The 16,062-nt window shown below is 36.3% G+C and overlaps 2 protein-coding genes across 3 annotated transcripts in view; one reads left to right on the top strand and one right to left on the bottom strand.

The window, feature by feature from the left end:
• Window positions 1-2,487, top strand: part of LHCGR (luteinizing hormone/choriogonadotropin receptor) — a 53,735-nt gene extending 51,248 nt beyond the window's left edge. Inside the window, exon 11 of the mRNA XM_032411013.1 lies at window positions 1,347-2,487. Coding sequence (XP_032266904.1) covers window positions 1,347-2,487 — 1,141 coding nt within the window. The remainder of the gene's footprint in view (window positions 1-1,346) is intronic.
• Window positions 2,488-11,027: 8,540 nt separating this feature from the next.
• STON1 (stonin 1) overlaps window positions 11,028-16,062 on the bottom strand; it is a 114,469-nt gene continuing 109,434 nt past the window's right edge. For both annotated transcript variants that reach the window (XM_032411012.1, XM_032411011.1), the window contains one exon: window positions 11,028-11,282. In XM_032411012.1, coding sequence (XP_032266903.1) covers window positions 11,175-11,282 — 108 coding nt within the window. In that variant the 3' untranslated portion in view covers window positions 11,028-11,174. The remainder of the gene's footprint in view (window positions 11,283-16,062) is intronic.

The raw sequence follows: 16,062 nt of genomic DNA on the forward strand, positions 1-16,062 counted from the left end.
AGAGATAAGGAGAGGGGGGAAGAAGAAACGGCACATACAAAGACAGAGGGATGAAAGAGTAGATTCTGAAAGCCACAAGTCATTTCATGTAACTGAAGGGAAAGCTGCATGAGGGATGTGCAAGAGATCATTATAAGAATCCCTAACAGTCACTGAACCCTTAATATGTGTCAGGCATTATTCTAAACACTCTATAGGTGTTAACACAGTTAATCCTTAGCACAACACTAACAAGGGAAGTATGATTCGTAGATCTATTTGGCAAATGAAGAGATTAAGGCACAGAGATAGTAACTCTCCCACCCAGATTTACACAGCCTATAAAGACTGGAACCCAGTCAGCTTTGTTCCAAAGCCCATGTTCTCAATTGTGAAGCACCACTGCTTCTCGGAAATGAGACTGGAGGAAGAGGCAGAACCCAGATCATTTAGGACTTGGAGGTCATCACAAGGAGTCTGGATTTTATCCCATAGCCATTGAGAACCTAGCAAAAGTTTGAATAGATTTGTACTTAAGAAAAGCCATTCCAGGAGGAAGGTACAGATGGACTGGAAGAGGGCTAAAATTGGGGAAGGATGCTGGGGGAAAACTAATGTAACTGTCTTGTAAGAGAGGATGAAAACCTGAACTTAATTAGTAGCAGTGGGCTTGGGAGGAAGGGAGTGCCAGAGGTGGGGCTGTTCCTTCACTAGAGATGGAGTTCCTCTTCATTCCACTCTCTGAATTTGATTCATACCCCTAAGGAATATCTGTTGTCCCTATTTCCCCCAAAGCAGACACTTCTCCCTGTTGTCCATGTCTATATTCATCTTCTGCTAGGTTTCCAGTAGTCCATCCTTGCTTTCCACTTCTCACCTGGGCTATGTGATTAGCCAGAGACCAATGTGCAAGCTAGTCTACCGGTAGCGGTGAGCCTTCAGCAGGGTGAGCCTTCCAATCCCATTTGTGTTCTACTATAGACACATGGCTTGATAGCAGTTTGGTTGGCAAGTAAATGAAATAAATACCTAAGAAAATGCCAAGAAAGGATTCTTTTAGACATAGCAAGCATATACTGTGTCTTTAAGTTTGTTTTCCAAAGAAAAATCATCCTTTGCAAACAGCTTCATTAAGTCTTTGCATCAATGATATACATATATATATATTCGCTTAAGGAATTCCTATATCAATTTGGAGTTCTCAGATAATTTAACAAATAAACCTAAGACTGAGGCTGTTGTGGCTTTGTTTCCTTTTGTTTCATAGGATTTTAAAAACCCTAAGGATTATTCTTCCATTTTTTTTAATATACAGAATCATAGAAAATCTCTTGAGTTTACATTGAGACAAAATATTCTTCTTACAGTTATTCTGCCATCTTTGCTGAGAGTGAACTGAGTGACTGGGATTATGACTATGGTTTCTGCTCACCCAAGACACTCCGATGTGCTCCTGAACCAGATGCTTTTAATCCCTGTGAAGATATTATGGGCTATGACTTCCTTAGAGTCCTGATTTGGCTGATTAATATCCTAGCCATCATGGGAAATGTGACTGTTCTCTTTGTTCTCCTGACTAGTCGTTATAAACTGACAGTGCCCCGTTTTCTCATGTGCAATCTCTCTTTTGCAGACTTTTGCATGGGGCTCTATCTGCTGCTCATTGCCTCAGTTGATTCCCAAACCAAAGGCCAGTATTATAACCATGCCATAGACTGGCAGACAGGGAGGGGATGTAGTGCAGCTGGCTTTTTCACTGTATTTTCAAGTGAGCTTTCTGTCTACACCCTCACAGTTATCACACTAGAAAGATGGCACACCATCACCTATGCTCTTCAGCCAGACCAAAAGCTACGTTTAAGACATGCCATTCCGATCATGCTTGGAGGATGGCTCTTTTCTACTCTAATTGCCACTTTGCCCCTTGTGGGTGTCAGCAATTACATGAAGGTCAGCATTTGCCTCCCCATGGATGTGGAAACCACTCTCTCACAAGTCTACATATTAACCATCCTGATACTCAATGTGGTGGCCTTCGTCATCATTTGTGCTTGCTACATTAAAATTTATTTTGCAGTTCAAAATCCAGAGCTAATGACTACCAACAAAGATACAAAGATTGCCAAGAAAATGGCGGTCCTCATCTTCACTGATTTCACCTGCATGGCACCAATCTCTTTTTTTGCCATCTCAGCTGCCTTCAAAGTGCCCCTTATCACAGTAACCAACTCTAAAGTTTTACTGGTTCTTTTTTATCCTGTCAATTCTTGTGCCAATCCATTTCTGTATGCGATTTTCACAAAGGCATTCCAAAGAGATTTCTTTCTGTTGCTGAGCAAATTTGGCTGCTGTAAACGTCGGGCTGAACTGTATAGAAGGAAGGATTTTGTGGCTTATACCTCCAACTGCAAATATGGCTTTACTGGATCAAATAAGCCTTCTCAGTCCACCCTGAAGTTGTCTCCTTTGCAGTGTCAATATACGACTGTCCCAGACAAGACTTGCTAATAAAGAGTGTTAACTGTTTTATCAGTAACCACATTATTGAATTGTGCTTAAAAATATAAAAAATGATCTGTACTAATAATTTTAACAAAGACTTGGTTTTAGGAAATTATTTATTCTTAGGCACACTGGGCAAAAAAGAGATAGCTACCTAACTCCAAGTGTTGTCCATGACCATTGCCAGTCTAAAAATTATTTGTCATTGGTACATAATGACATAAAATACAGATGTTGAGAGTGTTTAGAAACATTTCTAGCAATTTTGACAGAGTAATTTAATGTCTGTTGAATCTAAAATTTTCTAAATGCAGTGGTATTTTACATATCTTTGGGGTTTTTTTTCATTTCATCTTTGTAGTGATTTTTATTGCATTTTATAAAAATATTAGTCCATAACAGATTTGACATTTAAAATAACTGGTCCTTTTCCTCACATAGTTTGAAAAATACCCTCCAGGGATTCACTGTCCAATCTGGTGGCCACTAGCCACATGCAGCTAAGTTAAAATTAAAATTAAAATGTAGTTTCTCCCATGAAACCTCTAGAAGAAAATATAGGCTGTAATTTATTTGACATCAGCCTTAGCAACATTTTTCTAGATAGTCTCCTCAGGCAAGGAAGGCAAAAGCAAAAATAAACTATTGGGACTATACCAAAATAAAAAGCTTTTGCAGAGCTAAGGACATTATCAACCAAACAAAAAGGCAACCAACCTGGTAAACAGGAGAAGATACATGCAAATGACATATCTGATAAGGCATTGATATCCAAATATACATAAAGAACTCATACAACTCAACACCAAAATATCAAATAATCTGATTTAAAAATGGGCAAAGATGGGGCTGTTCCTTCTCTAGAGATGGAGTCCCTCTATGCAGAATCCACTCTCTGAATAGACATTTTTCAAAGACCTACAGATGGCCAACAGACACATGAAAAGATGCTCAACATCACTCATCATCAGGAAAATGCAAATGAAAACCACAATGGGATATCACTTTACACCTGTGAGAATGGCTGGACTTGAAAAGAAATAACAAGTGTTGGTAAGGATGTGGAGAAAAGGGAGCACTTACACACTGTTGGTGGGAATGTAAATTAGTGCAGCCATTATGGGAAAGAGTATGGAGGTTCCTCAAAATAATCAAAATAGAAATATCACACAACCCAATAATTCCACTTCTGGGTATTTGTCCAAAACAAACAAACAAACAAACAAACCCAAAAACACTAATTCGAAAAGATATATGACCCCTGTTTATTGCAGCATTACTTACAAGAGCCAAGATATGGGAAGCAACCCAAGGGTCCATAGACAGATGAATGGATAAAGAAGGTTTGGAAAATATATACACATACATACACACACACGCACACACACACACACACACGGAAATACTATTCATTCATAAAAAAAGAGTGAAATCTTGCCAATCTTGAATGGATGGACCTAGAGGGTGTAAGTGAAATAAGTCAGACGGAGAAAGAAATACTATATGATTTCACTTACATGTAGAACCTAAAAACCAAAACAAACAAAAACTTCCTCATAAATACAAAGAACAAATTGGTTGTTGCCAGGGGAGAGAAGAGTAGGAGGACAGACAAAATAGGTAAAGAGGATTAAAAGGTACAAATTTCCAGTTATAAAATAAATATGTCACAGGGATGAAAAGTACAACATAGAGAATATAGTCAATAATATTTTAGTAAATTAGTATGGTGACAGATGGTAACTACACTCATTGTGGTAAGCATTTTGCAATATATATAGTTGTCAAATCATTGTTTTACACTTGAAACTAACACAATGTTATAGGGTCAACTATATTTCAATTAAAAATTCTAAAATTTAAGGGGCACCTGGGTGGCTCAGTCGTTAAGTGTCTGTCTTCGACTCAGGTCATGATCCCAGGGTCCTGGGATTGAGCCCCGCATCGGGTTCCCTGCTCTGTGGGAGGCCTGCTTCTCCCTCTCCCACTCCCCCTGCTTGTGTTCCCTCTCTTACTGTGTCTCTGTCAAATAAATAAATAAAATCTTAAAAATTTTTTTTTAATTTTAAAATACTCTGTATGATACTATAATGGTGGATACATATCATTATATATTTATCCAAATCTATAGAATGTACACCAAGAGTGAGCTCTTACATAAACTACAGACTCTGAGGAGTCAATGTACATTCATCAGTCATATTGTATGTACCACCCTAGTAGGGGATATTGATAATGGGGGAGGCTGTGTGTTGTGTGGCAGGGCGAGTAAGTAAATGGGAAATCTCTGTACCTTCCACTCAATCTTGCTCTGAACCTAAAACTACCCTGACAACTCTGAGAAACAAACTGAGGGTTCCAGAGGGGAGGGGGGTGGGGGGATGGGTTAGCCTGGCGATGGGTATTAAAGAGGGCACGTATTAAATGAGCACTGGGTGTTATATGCAAACAATGAACCATGGATCACTACATCAAAAACTAATGATGTAATGTATGGTGATTAACATAACATAATAAAATAAAATAAATAAATAAATAAATAAATAAATAAATAAATAAATAAAGCTACCCTGACGAAGTCTATTAAAATTTAAAATTTTGAAAGCAAAAAAAAAAAATTAGAAATTAAAAAATAAAGCAAGTTGCAGACATCAGTACTCATCAGCCCTAAACACTTCAAGCATGCTTATCACTAACCAAGGCTCAATATTTTACATTTTAGGTAAGACTTACATGGACAAGTAAAATGGACAAATACTAAACACACCGTTTAATGAGTTTTGAGAAATTCATATATCCATGTGACCCCAAACCTCTATGAAGACATAGAACTCTATCGCCCTCAGAAAATTCCCTCATGCCCCTTCCTAATTAACCGCTCACTCCCACCCCCCAAAGGTAACAATGGTTCTGATTTTTCCCCCATAGATTAGTTTTGCCTGTTCTAAAACTTCATATAAATAGAATCATACAGTATATACTCTTGTGTAAGCCTTCTCTAATTCAACACAATGTTTTTGCTATTCATCCAGGCTATTGCTTGAATCATTGTGGTAGTTAATTCCAATTCATTGCTGAATTGTAGGGCTCTAACACTGTTTTCCATTCTCCTACTGATGGAAATCTGGGCTATTTCCAGTTTTTAGCTCTCCTTCAATATTTTATTAAATAAATGTATAGTCACAACTAGACTCTGTATTTAATCTGCCTTCCACCTTTATGCCACTGTGCAAAGTGACTCAAAATAGCCCATAAAAGATCATAAGCATTACAAAGTATCTCTTTTCTCTGTATGTTTTTCACATTTCTGACTTTTCTACTTAGAACTAGTTACTTCTCTTTACTCAGATGCAATCCTCTCTGGTAAGCTAGTGTTCTAGAAGTTGTCTCAGTGATATGAAAGAATACTAATTAGTCATGTTCTTATATACATACATAATAAACTTTTTGATTAATTCATAATAAACTTTTTGATTAATTCATAAGTCCCAGAACCAAAACAACTAAATAAGCAAAAAAGCAGAAAGTCAAAAAAAGTAAAATATATCCTTGCAGAGAAATTCTATTTAAATTATGTCTTCTTAAATATTGTTTGAGCCAAAGTACTTGTATATATCCTCTGAAAATAACTTTTGTGGCCTTATCCACAAATACTGATTTTTCTAAGTTTCAACATAGAGTTATAGTTTACTATCTCCCTCATCCTCATATCCTTTCATTCATGAAGACCTACCAGTTGTTGAGTGTCTTTGAATGTCTTCTATATCAAGTCTTTATTTTGCATTCCTGCTGCCACACCATCATTTCAGGCCATTCCCCCTTACCTCAGAAGTCCTATCCATATCTCCCTCATTTTTATTCATATCCAATCTTTGCCACGTCCACACTCTCATACTCACCACTGATTAATCTTCCTAAAATCCTATTTCATCCTATTACATACATGCCAAAATCCTGAGCAGCACATCAGTACCTATAAATTTAAGTTTTAGCTCCTAGATTAACATTCAAAGAGCTCCAGAATCCATTCTCAAGTCTGCTCACTTGGTCTCCTACTGTTCTTCTGCATGAAAAAACCTCTTCCACTTGCTTTTCCCTAGCCATGCCCCACGCATCTCTATTTTGGTATCCATGCCACTGTTACCATCCAGAACACCTTCTTCCTTACCTGTCCTCCTCCTGCACCCCAGCCACAGGTCTAGCTTTGTTACCAAGCTCTCCTAATCCACCTCCTCCCTAATCTACTGAATTTAAGACACCTCCTTTACCTGAAATACAAAGGCATAAATAATAAATATGTGACCCACAACAATCTCTCTGGACTTCTTTTGCCTTGTCATCCCTATCACTCATCTGTCTTTTATGCTACACACTGGGTGTTATTATCCTTACACATATACCTCTTATTTCACCTATCTTATAAATTTCTTTTGTGATAAACTCATTTCTTTTACTTGATTTCTCCCACTGTATCTATCCTCAAGTCTTATACATAGTAGGTGATTAATAATTTTTTCAGCTGATTCCCTTTTATAACTAAAATATAAGACCAATCCTTATGAAGAAGTATTTCCCTCATGAGATGGTCTTGTATATTCTTAATCTGTGTAATCCTTCATACATAAATGATAAAAACATCAAATGCTCAGGAAATTTCATTTCTATCTTGTGGGTTTTTGTTTTTCTTTTTCTTTACCATGTTCGGTATTATCACTGGCAGTTTGCAAAATGACGAAGAAAGATTAATCAGCAAGAATCACTCATCTAGGGGCGCCTGGGTGGCTCGGTCATTAAGCATCTGCCTTCAGCTCAGGTCATGGTCCCAGGGTCCTGGGATCAAGCCCCACATTGGGCTCCCTGCTCGGCGGGAAGCCTGCTTCTCTCTCTCCCACACCCACCCTCCCCCACACTTGTGTTCCCTCTCTCGCTGTGTCTCTCTCTATCAAATAAATAAATAAAATCTTTAAAAAAAGAAAGAAAAGAAAAGAATCACTCAGCTAAACTTACAAAATCTTTTTAAAAGTTACTATGTCCTCCATTCCTAACATTTGCTGTAAAGGGCCTGGTTTTAGTTTCCTCAAAAATGTATTAAGTCCACATGTAAATTAAGAATCTTTATGTCACAAAGATTTCAATAAATGTGTTCCTAATTGGAATAATCTCTTCTTTGAAATGTGCAATATTTTTTATTAATATTGAATTTCTTCCTAAGAGTTATTACCATAGCCTTCCTATTTATAATTTAGTTTTCTAGTTATAAATCACAAAGTTCCCATGTGGCATATTACAGTATATTTACATGAAAACAGCATAATATTAACCTAATAACAGGAGTCAAAAGAAAATTCCCACTAAATTCCCCTGCTTACCACCCCAATTAACTGTTGCTATTCATTCTAAAGATACTCATTTTCCTACACAACTAAAATTACTGAAACTGAGTGCCTCAGCCAGACTTGGAACCTCATTGCCCTGTGGAGTCTGAGCTGTACAGATGATTAGTAACACATATTATAGCACACTGAATAAAATAGGTAAAGAAGTATTCTAGGCAAAGTCAGTCAGTCAGCCCCTAAGAGACTAACTGCAAATTCAGCAAGATCTTCTTAGACTGTAGGGAGAGGTGGAAAGTATGTAAGAAAGCACTGTAGGATGCAAGCATGAGAAAAAGCTTGAAATAAGAATTAGGATACATGATACTTTCACAAATTTCATTTAACACAGCAAATTGTAACCTCTATAATAGAGACACTTTCTCTGCCTATAAAAGGGCACAGGATGACATTTGCCAGGTACTGTATTTACAACCTACCTTATGGAATTTTGTTATAACATACAAAAAGAAATGCTCAACTTGGACATGATGAAGGGTTTCTGAAATTAAAAGTAATACCATATCAAAGCCAAGTCTCAAACACCACCTTATAAGGTTTATAGAATAATTTTTTCTTTTAAAATGCACTTGTCTTGCTCTCTTTAGCACGAGTTGAAAATACTTTAACTATGAGTCATGACCCATCAGTGGGTAGTGATATCAATTTATAGCTCAAGACCATCAATTTTTAATGCAACAGAACAAAATCAAATAGAAAATATAGAAGGCCATCGTGTGCTAGAGGTAAGCATGATTTTCCGAAACTTTTATTTAACTTGTATTACGTGTATCTATGTACATGCAAACATATACTGGTTGTTAATTTTTTAGTGTAAATAGTAGCCAAAAAATTTTCAAAACCTCTGGTTTTGACAACTTTTCAGGAAGTAGGAATTTTTTTCTGGTGTTATTTGAAACTAATAAAAGGGCACCAGATCCAAAATAATTTGGAGAATCTCTTAATTCTCTCTGCAGCCACTGCCAAAATTATCATTTATATGAGCATGCCAAGATTATTGTTGGCTTTATTTTATTTTGTGGTAAGCTTAGTTTTTAAATTGATTTTTTGCAATTCTAAAAGATCAGGGGCATGAAGGCACGCAGACACACAAATGGAACAAGTATGACTTTTTTCTCTGATAAAAAAAAAGAGAACCACATAAATAAAGAGAACTAATATAATAGTATTTCTGATATGCCATTTTAAAAAATCACTGAAGCAAAGTGAGATTTTAAAATCCACAGTGGGTAAGAGGTAAGGAATTTTAGAAACAACTGTTACTGCCTCTGCCAAACATTTGAATCAATACATTAAACCCCAACACCCAAGTGAATGCACCTTCTCAATAAATTCAGCCCTTAATTTGCAGTAAGGTTTGCTTAGGACAAATACAGAATGACTGGGCAACACTGGGAGGAAGAAAGCAAGAACAACACTAGAAAGTATACTCTTCAGTCCTGGATGAGGTACATTTTAAGAATAAACACGAGAAGTAAGTGTCGTCTTTTGCCTTCTGTGTAGAAAAGATGGACATTTCATGAAGGACAACATTCATTAAGGGGACCCATAGCTCCTGGAAGTTCTCAAAAACCAGACAAGGATCTGGGACAGTGGGGGTCATAGGGAAAAGGATAATTACTCTGAGGATGAAGAGGGCATAGCTGGGGAATCCAGTTAGGAGAGCAGCACATTCACTAGTATTAACTGAATCCTCTTGCAGCTGCCAACTTTAGGCCAAAGACAGTACCCCACAAATGTTGTCCAAGGCCCAGAAGAGATTAATCCAGATTTTGGAAAGATCTACTAGTAGCTGAGTCCCTTGGGTAGGACAGGACAAGTACTGGAATAAATTAAATTCTCCAAATGGGGTTGTCTCTGAAAAAGAAATGAGGAATTAAGGGCACCTGGCTGGCTCAGTCGGTAGAACATGCAACTCTTGATCTCAGGATCATCAGTTCAAGCCCCACATTGGGCATGGAGCCTACTTTAAAAAAAAAAGGTTGTATAAAAACAAACTATTAAATAAAAAAAAAAGAAATGAGGAATTCGTCTTGTGACCAGCCAAACCAACGTATCCAGTCCTTGGGGAGCTTTCTGAGACCATAACCCACTCATCTCAGCACTGTTTTTTCTATGAGAGTTACCATCCTAGAGAACACCATTCAGGGCTGAAAGTAGGATCTTAGAGACCATGTTTACTCTACCTGTTAAGAGAAGCAGAATGATAGGGAAAATGTTCCCTTGATGAATTTGAATCTACTAAGGAAAAAAGTATTACAGAACAGCTTACTGGGATATTAATTTGTTTTTATTGCTGCAGGAAAATGAGAGCTATTTGTGTTTTGCACTTTGTTTTCTCTTCCTGATTTTAAGACAGTTATCTAGCTCTTCCTGTGTCAAATGAGATTGCCCAGCCAAAACAGAAGATTCCTGAAAAGAACATCTCTTCTTAACTTTTGCTTTAGAAAACCTCAATTCAGTGAGGGAATTCCCTCTGAGGGCAAAGGAAAAGAGATGGTGTCTTTCAGGGGAAAGAGTCTGCAAAGGAATCTTCCACTGTTAAGAAAAATAGAAAAAAATGACAGATGAAGGAAAAACCCACCAGGACTAAAAAGAAGTCTAAAGTTTCAAGAAATAGAATGGGAACCTAACCACTTCCTCACAATTCTCAGGGAGATAGCAGAATATGAAGAAGAATGGCCCAGTCACATGCTAAACCTAGAGAGGCTAATCCTTAGCTCCAGGGATCCTGGGCTCTACACAGATTTCCATGTTCAAGTACAGTATGGTTTCAACAGACATCTGCTTCCAAGGGACCACTTGGGCTTGCAAGGTCAGCCTATCATTAGTGATCAGTGTAGACTGAAAACCTAGAGAAGGCTTCTTGAATATCCCTCTAACTACAAAACTCTCCAGGATCTGTTGTAACATGGTTTGGGGAGAGATGGGAGGACACCAGCCCCAATCTAATAACTGATACCGACCTTACCATGAAGCGGAATTGGAGTCTGATTTAAATTTTACCTCAAGATTAAAGAACCATAACATTTCTTCATGTTCCATCACATCTGATTCATTTATGCTTCGTAATGCTATCAATAATGAGGGCTTTTAAAAAAAGAAACCCCATTAAAACAACAAATGAAAGAAATATAAAATTGGATATTTGTATCTGCATCTGAATTATTGTTTTATTAAGTTCCATACAGTGAACTAAAAATTTGAGCAGCTCTGTACTGGACTATATTTAAAATAAAAATAAGTTTCACAATATGTAATATAGTCCCACTGATGTTTATGGTGTATCGAACTCAAGTTTTACCACTCTGCATCACCAATGGCTTTTGCAAATACATAGTCTCTCCCTCCAAAACACATAACACCATCTTTCAAATAGAATTTCCATTTGTTCTTGCTTCGATGAATCTGGAGGGAGAAAAATGGTCTAAATTAATTAATTTCATAAGTTAAAGGATCATTTACATTTCTTTGCACATCGTATGGGATTATTCTGACCCTAAATGGGAGTTCTTTAAAAATAAGACCTCCTCAAGATAGTTTATTCATTCATCCAGCAAATATTTGAGTTCCTATGAGTCAGGTATTGTTTTAGGCACTGTAGATATATCAGTTTAAAATATAAATACACACACACACACACACACACACACATATACGTATATATATATTTTTATGTATTACTTTTTAAAAACTGGAAAAATTCCTGGCTTTGAATAGTTTATATTTTAGAAAGGATGGGGGGAACAGAAACCTAATAAATACCGAAATTATAAAGAATATTAAAAGATGCAAAGTGCTATGAAAACTAGAGCAGGAAAAGGAAGATCACAAATACAGAGGTGGGTTATAATTTTAAATAAGAAAGTCAGGGTGGGCCTGACTTATGAGGTAACATTTGAGCAAAGACTTAAAGAAGGTAAGGGATAAAGCCAGGAAGATATTAACCAGAGAGAGCATTCTAGGCAAAGGGAACAGAAGCACCAAAGTCCTAAGGAGGGGGATACCTGGATTGTTCAAGAACAACAAAGAGTTCAGTATGTCTACAAAGGAATAAACAGAAAAGATGTAGTTAATACTATCAGGAATGAAAAAAAGTGGAATTTCATTTTGAAGGAGAAAGTTAAAGTACTGAGCAAGGTCAGAAGATACAGTTTATTACCTATTAGATTCTACTGGCAGTTCCTTGGATTTAATAAATCAGTCTAAATACAGAGAAAATAAAAACTAGAAAATCCTACTACTTCAAGAGGTAAGAAATCATAAAATCATTGTTACCTCTGGATAAACCACAAGTGACTATTTAAAAACCTTAGATATGTATGATCTGAAATCAAGGATAAAAATTAAACCCAGATGTTTATTGTAAACAGTCAAGTCAAAGAAGAAAAACATGTGACCAATATTCAGATGCATTTTGTGAAGCATAAGAAAATACAAATGATAAACCCTTATTTGTATGGGGGGAAAGAAGTCCTAATAACAGAAAATTTCTTCTGAGTTTGACTCTCAAATTTATACTTGGACATATCTTAAAAAGTCCCTGAGAAAAAAAAAATTAATTAAAATAAATTAAAAAGTCCCTGAGAGTATTCAGAATCCTGAACTCAGCATAGGTGATAAAATCTGACCATAACTAGAGGAGAACAACTGTAACAGCAGCAACTCATCCTAGTAATTTTATTCTAGAAATAGTGCATAAATAGTACATTTATTCTAAAAATGCAACAATGGTTCAATATTAGGAATTTATAAAAACTGTATTACTAGACCTATGGAGATAAATCATATAATAATCTCCAATAATGTTGAGAAAGCATTAAATAAACTAAAGAATTTTACTTTTTTAACTCTATAAGAATCAAAGACTGCATCATAAACACACACACACACACACACACACACACACACACGTACCTAGCCTAAAAGCTGTCTTAGAGGTTAGTGGGGAACCCTAAAAGTATTCCCGCTAAAATCAAGACATAGACAAGGATTATCCAAGTTTTTATTCTAGAGATCCGAGCCAATACAATTAGGTAAGAGAAAGTACAACTCAGTGGACGATGCAAGTAAACAAGAAGAAAGAAGTAGAGGGGCTCCTGAGTGATTCAGTCATTAAGTGTCTGCCTTCTGCTCAGCAGGGTCCTGGGATGGAGCCCCGCATCGGGCTCCCTGCTCCACGGGAAGCCTGCTCTCCCTCTCCCACTCCCCCTGCCTGTGTTCCCTCTCTCTCTATCTCTCTGTCAAATAAATAAATAAAATCTTTTTAAAAAAATTAAAATAAAATAAAAAGAAGAAAGAAGTAGAGGTACAGAAGTTGGAAAGGATAAAGATTTGCAGATGCAATGACTGCATGTCTGAAAATTCTAAGATAATCAAGTAAAAAATTACTAAATAATGGAGCACCTGGGTGGCTCAGTCAGTTTAGCATCCAACTCTTGGTTTTGGCTCAGGTTGTGATCTCACAGGTTGTGGGATCAAGTCCCATTGAGGCTCCACACTCAGCATGGAGTCTGCTTGAGATTCCCTCTGCCCCCTTCCCATACTCACTAGTGCGTGCACACACACTCTCTCTCAAATAAATCTTTTAAAATATTACTAAATAATAATTCAGTATTGATACAAAATTAATATGCACAAATCCATACCCTTCATTTATATAAGCACTGATTAGAAGATACAGTGAAAAAGCCCTTTTACCACAGCAACAAAAGAGATAAAATAGCTAGCAATAAATTTTTTAAATATTTGATCTACTGGCACCCTTCAACACTCTCTCCTCTTTTAAATATTTTCCTGACTTGGCTTCATGAAGAAGTACTAACTTTACCAGATATTAAAAACCTTAATAATTATATCAATGTAGTATAGGCCAATGGACAAACCAATACGACAAAAAAAATCAAGTAGACCCAAATATAGAAGTAAATGCAGTAGGTGATAAAGGAATCATTCTCTTATCAGTGTGGACAAAATAGACTTTTCAATAAGTGATGTTAGGAAAATTGGGTAGCCACCTGGAAAAGAAAAATGAAAGAAACCAAAGAAATACTACAAGAAAACATGAGTGAATCCCTTTAAAATCTTAAGAAAAAGCTTTCTATTCATGACTCAAAATCAGAAGCCATAAAAATTAAGGTTGACAAATATAACATCTGCATAATAGAAAGAAAAAGCACTGAAAGCAAACAACTGAGGAAAACTATTTCTGCATCTAAGGGCTAATCTCCCCCCAAACAATATAGAGCTCTTAGAAATTAGTAAATACACCAATAACCCAATCTTATAGAAAATAGACAAATATTATGAACAAGCAGTTCACATAAAAATAGAAATAGTCCTTAAACACATGAAAAGTTAAAAATTTCACCAAGACATCATTTTTCACTTTTTATAATAGCAGAGATTCAAATATTTTATTACACTCCCTTGGCAAGGCTGTAAGAAAAGCAGCACTCTCAAATACTGTAATGGGAATATATACTGGAATATAGTCTAGGAGAGCAATACCCAGTAATCCCACTTTCCTAAAGATTTTATTTTTAAGTAATCTCCACACCCAATGTGGGGCTTGAATTTACAATAACTCCAAAATCATCTGCTGGGGATTTTTTTAAATAGATATAACTGCACACATATGAAATGTCTTGTGGATGTGGTCATTCAATAGCAAATGACTGAAATATAACTCAAATATTCATCAGTTGGGGATCAGTGAAATAAATTTTAATAACTCTGCAACGGAAAATTACACAGCTATAAAAATATTAAGACAAAGATCTCCAATATATATTGTCTTAAAAGACAAGGTGCAGAATACAGTGTTGACTATGCTATCTTTTAGGCTTGTACTTGAATAAAAAGACACTATAAATATATTAAGAAACTATTATAACTGGTTACATTTTTACACTCAAGGAAGAGACAGGGAGCTACTGGTAGGAAGCACAAACAGTGTAGGAGTAAGAACCAGACTTTTCATGGTATATCTTTTATAGTGTTTTGATTTTTTACCAGGCATGTATGCAGTGTCTATTTAGAAAACAAAGTGTGTGTATAGATAGATAGATAGATAGATAGATAGATAGATAGATAGATAGATACTGTTACACACCTAGCAATTACTCATTGTACCAGCATCTAACAGACAAAGCCAACTATGAATACGCAACTAAAGTTTGCTAACCTGTTACATGAAGATGCAACATATTCAAGTAGTTTTACATTCCACTATAGTGTCCAATTATGGCAAAGAACACTCCCATCTATAGTTAAAGCTTGCATTTCACCATTAATCTCCCTATAATAGCATTATTACTTTAACCTTTATATTAATCTCAGACATTCTCTAAGCCTCTGAAATAACATGATTATATCCTTTAATTCTCCACTCAGCATGGTGACCAATGACCTTCATTTAACCCTTTTTCATGGCACATCTTAATATTTTCAAGTTTTTCCCCAATTGTTAACTTACAAATTTTAAAGGTAAATTCCATATGGCAATCAAAGCCAGATAAAATATATTAAAAAAAAAAAAACACTCCTCAAAGTTTAATAACCATACAAATCACCTCAGGGTCTCGTTAAAATGCACATTCTGATTCCATACTCTGAGGTAAAACTCAAAAGTCTACATTTGTAACACTTTCCCAGGCAAACTGAAGATACTGGCCTTCAAAACACACTGACTAGGGGCGCCTGGGTGGCTCAGTCATTAAGCGTCTGCCTTCGGCTCAGGTCATGATCCCAGGGTCCTGGGATCGAGTCCCACATCGGGCTCCTTGCTCAGCGGGGAGCCTGCTTCTCCCTCTGCCACTCCCTGCCACTCTGCCTACTTGTGATTCCTCTCTCTCTCTGTGTCAAATAAATAAATAAAATCTTTAAAAAAAAAAAAAAAAACACACTGACTAGTAAAGCTCTTAAAAGATTACTGAAAACTCTTTCAACTTACTTGAGTCTGGTTATATTAAGTGCTACCTGAAATGGGCCAACCAATGCCCAGAACTGGGAAGTTATTTTCTCATAAAAATCCACTGATGGCAGTGGTCCCTTGCATCCCACTTTGACCTTATAGATACATTTTCTTTGCTACCTATCTTCTAACTTCATCAGCCCTTTTTAAAAACAATTCAATGGCTCCCCAATGCCTTGACTTAAAATGTTTAGTACTGTTTTTAAAATATTC

This window comes from Phoca vitulina, unplaced genomic scaffold, assembly GCF_004348235.1.
Source record: "Phoca vitulina isolate PV1807 unplaced genomic scaffold, GSC_HSeal_1.0 scaffold12, whole genome shotgun sequence".
Classification (NCBI taxonomy): Eukaryota; Metazoa; Chordata; class Mammalia; order Carnivora; family Phocidae; genus Phoca; species Phoca vitulina.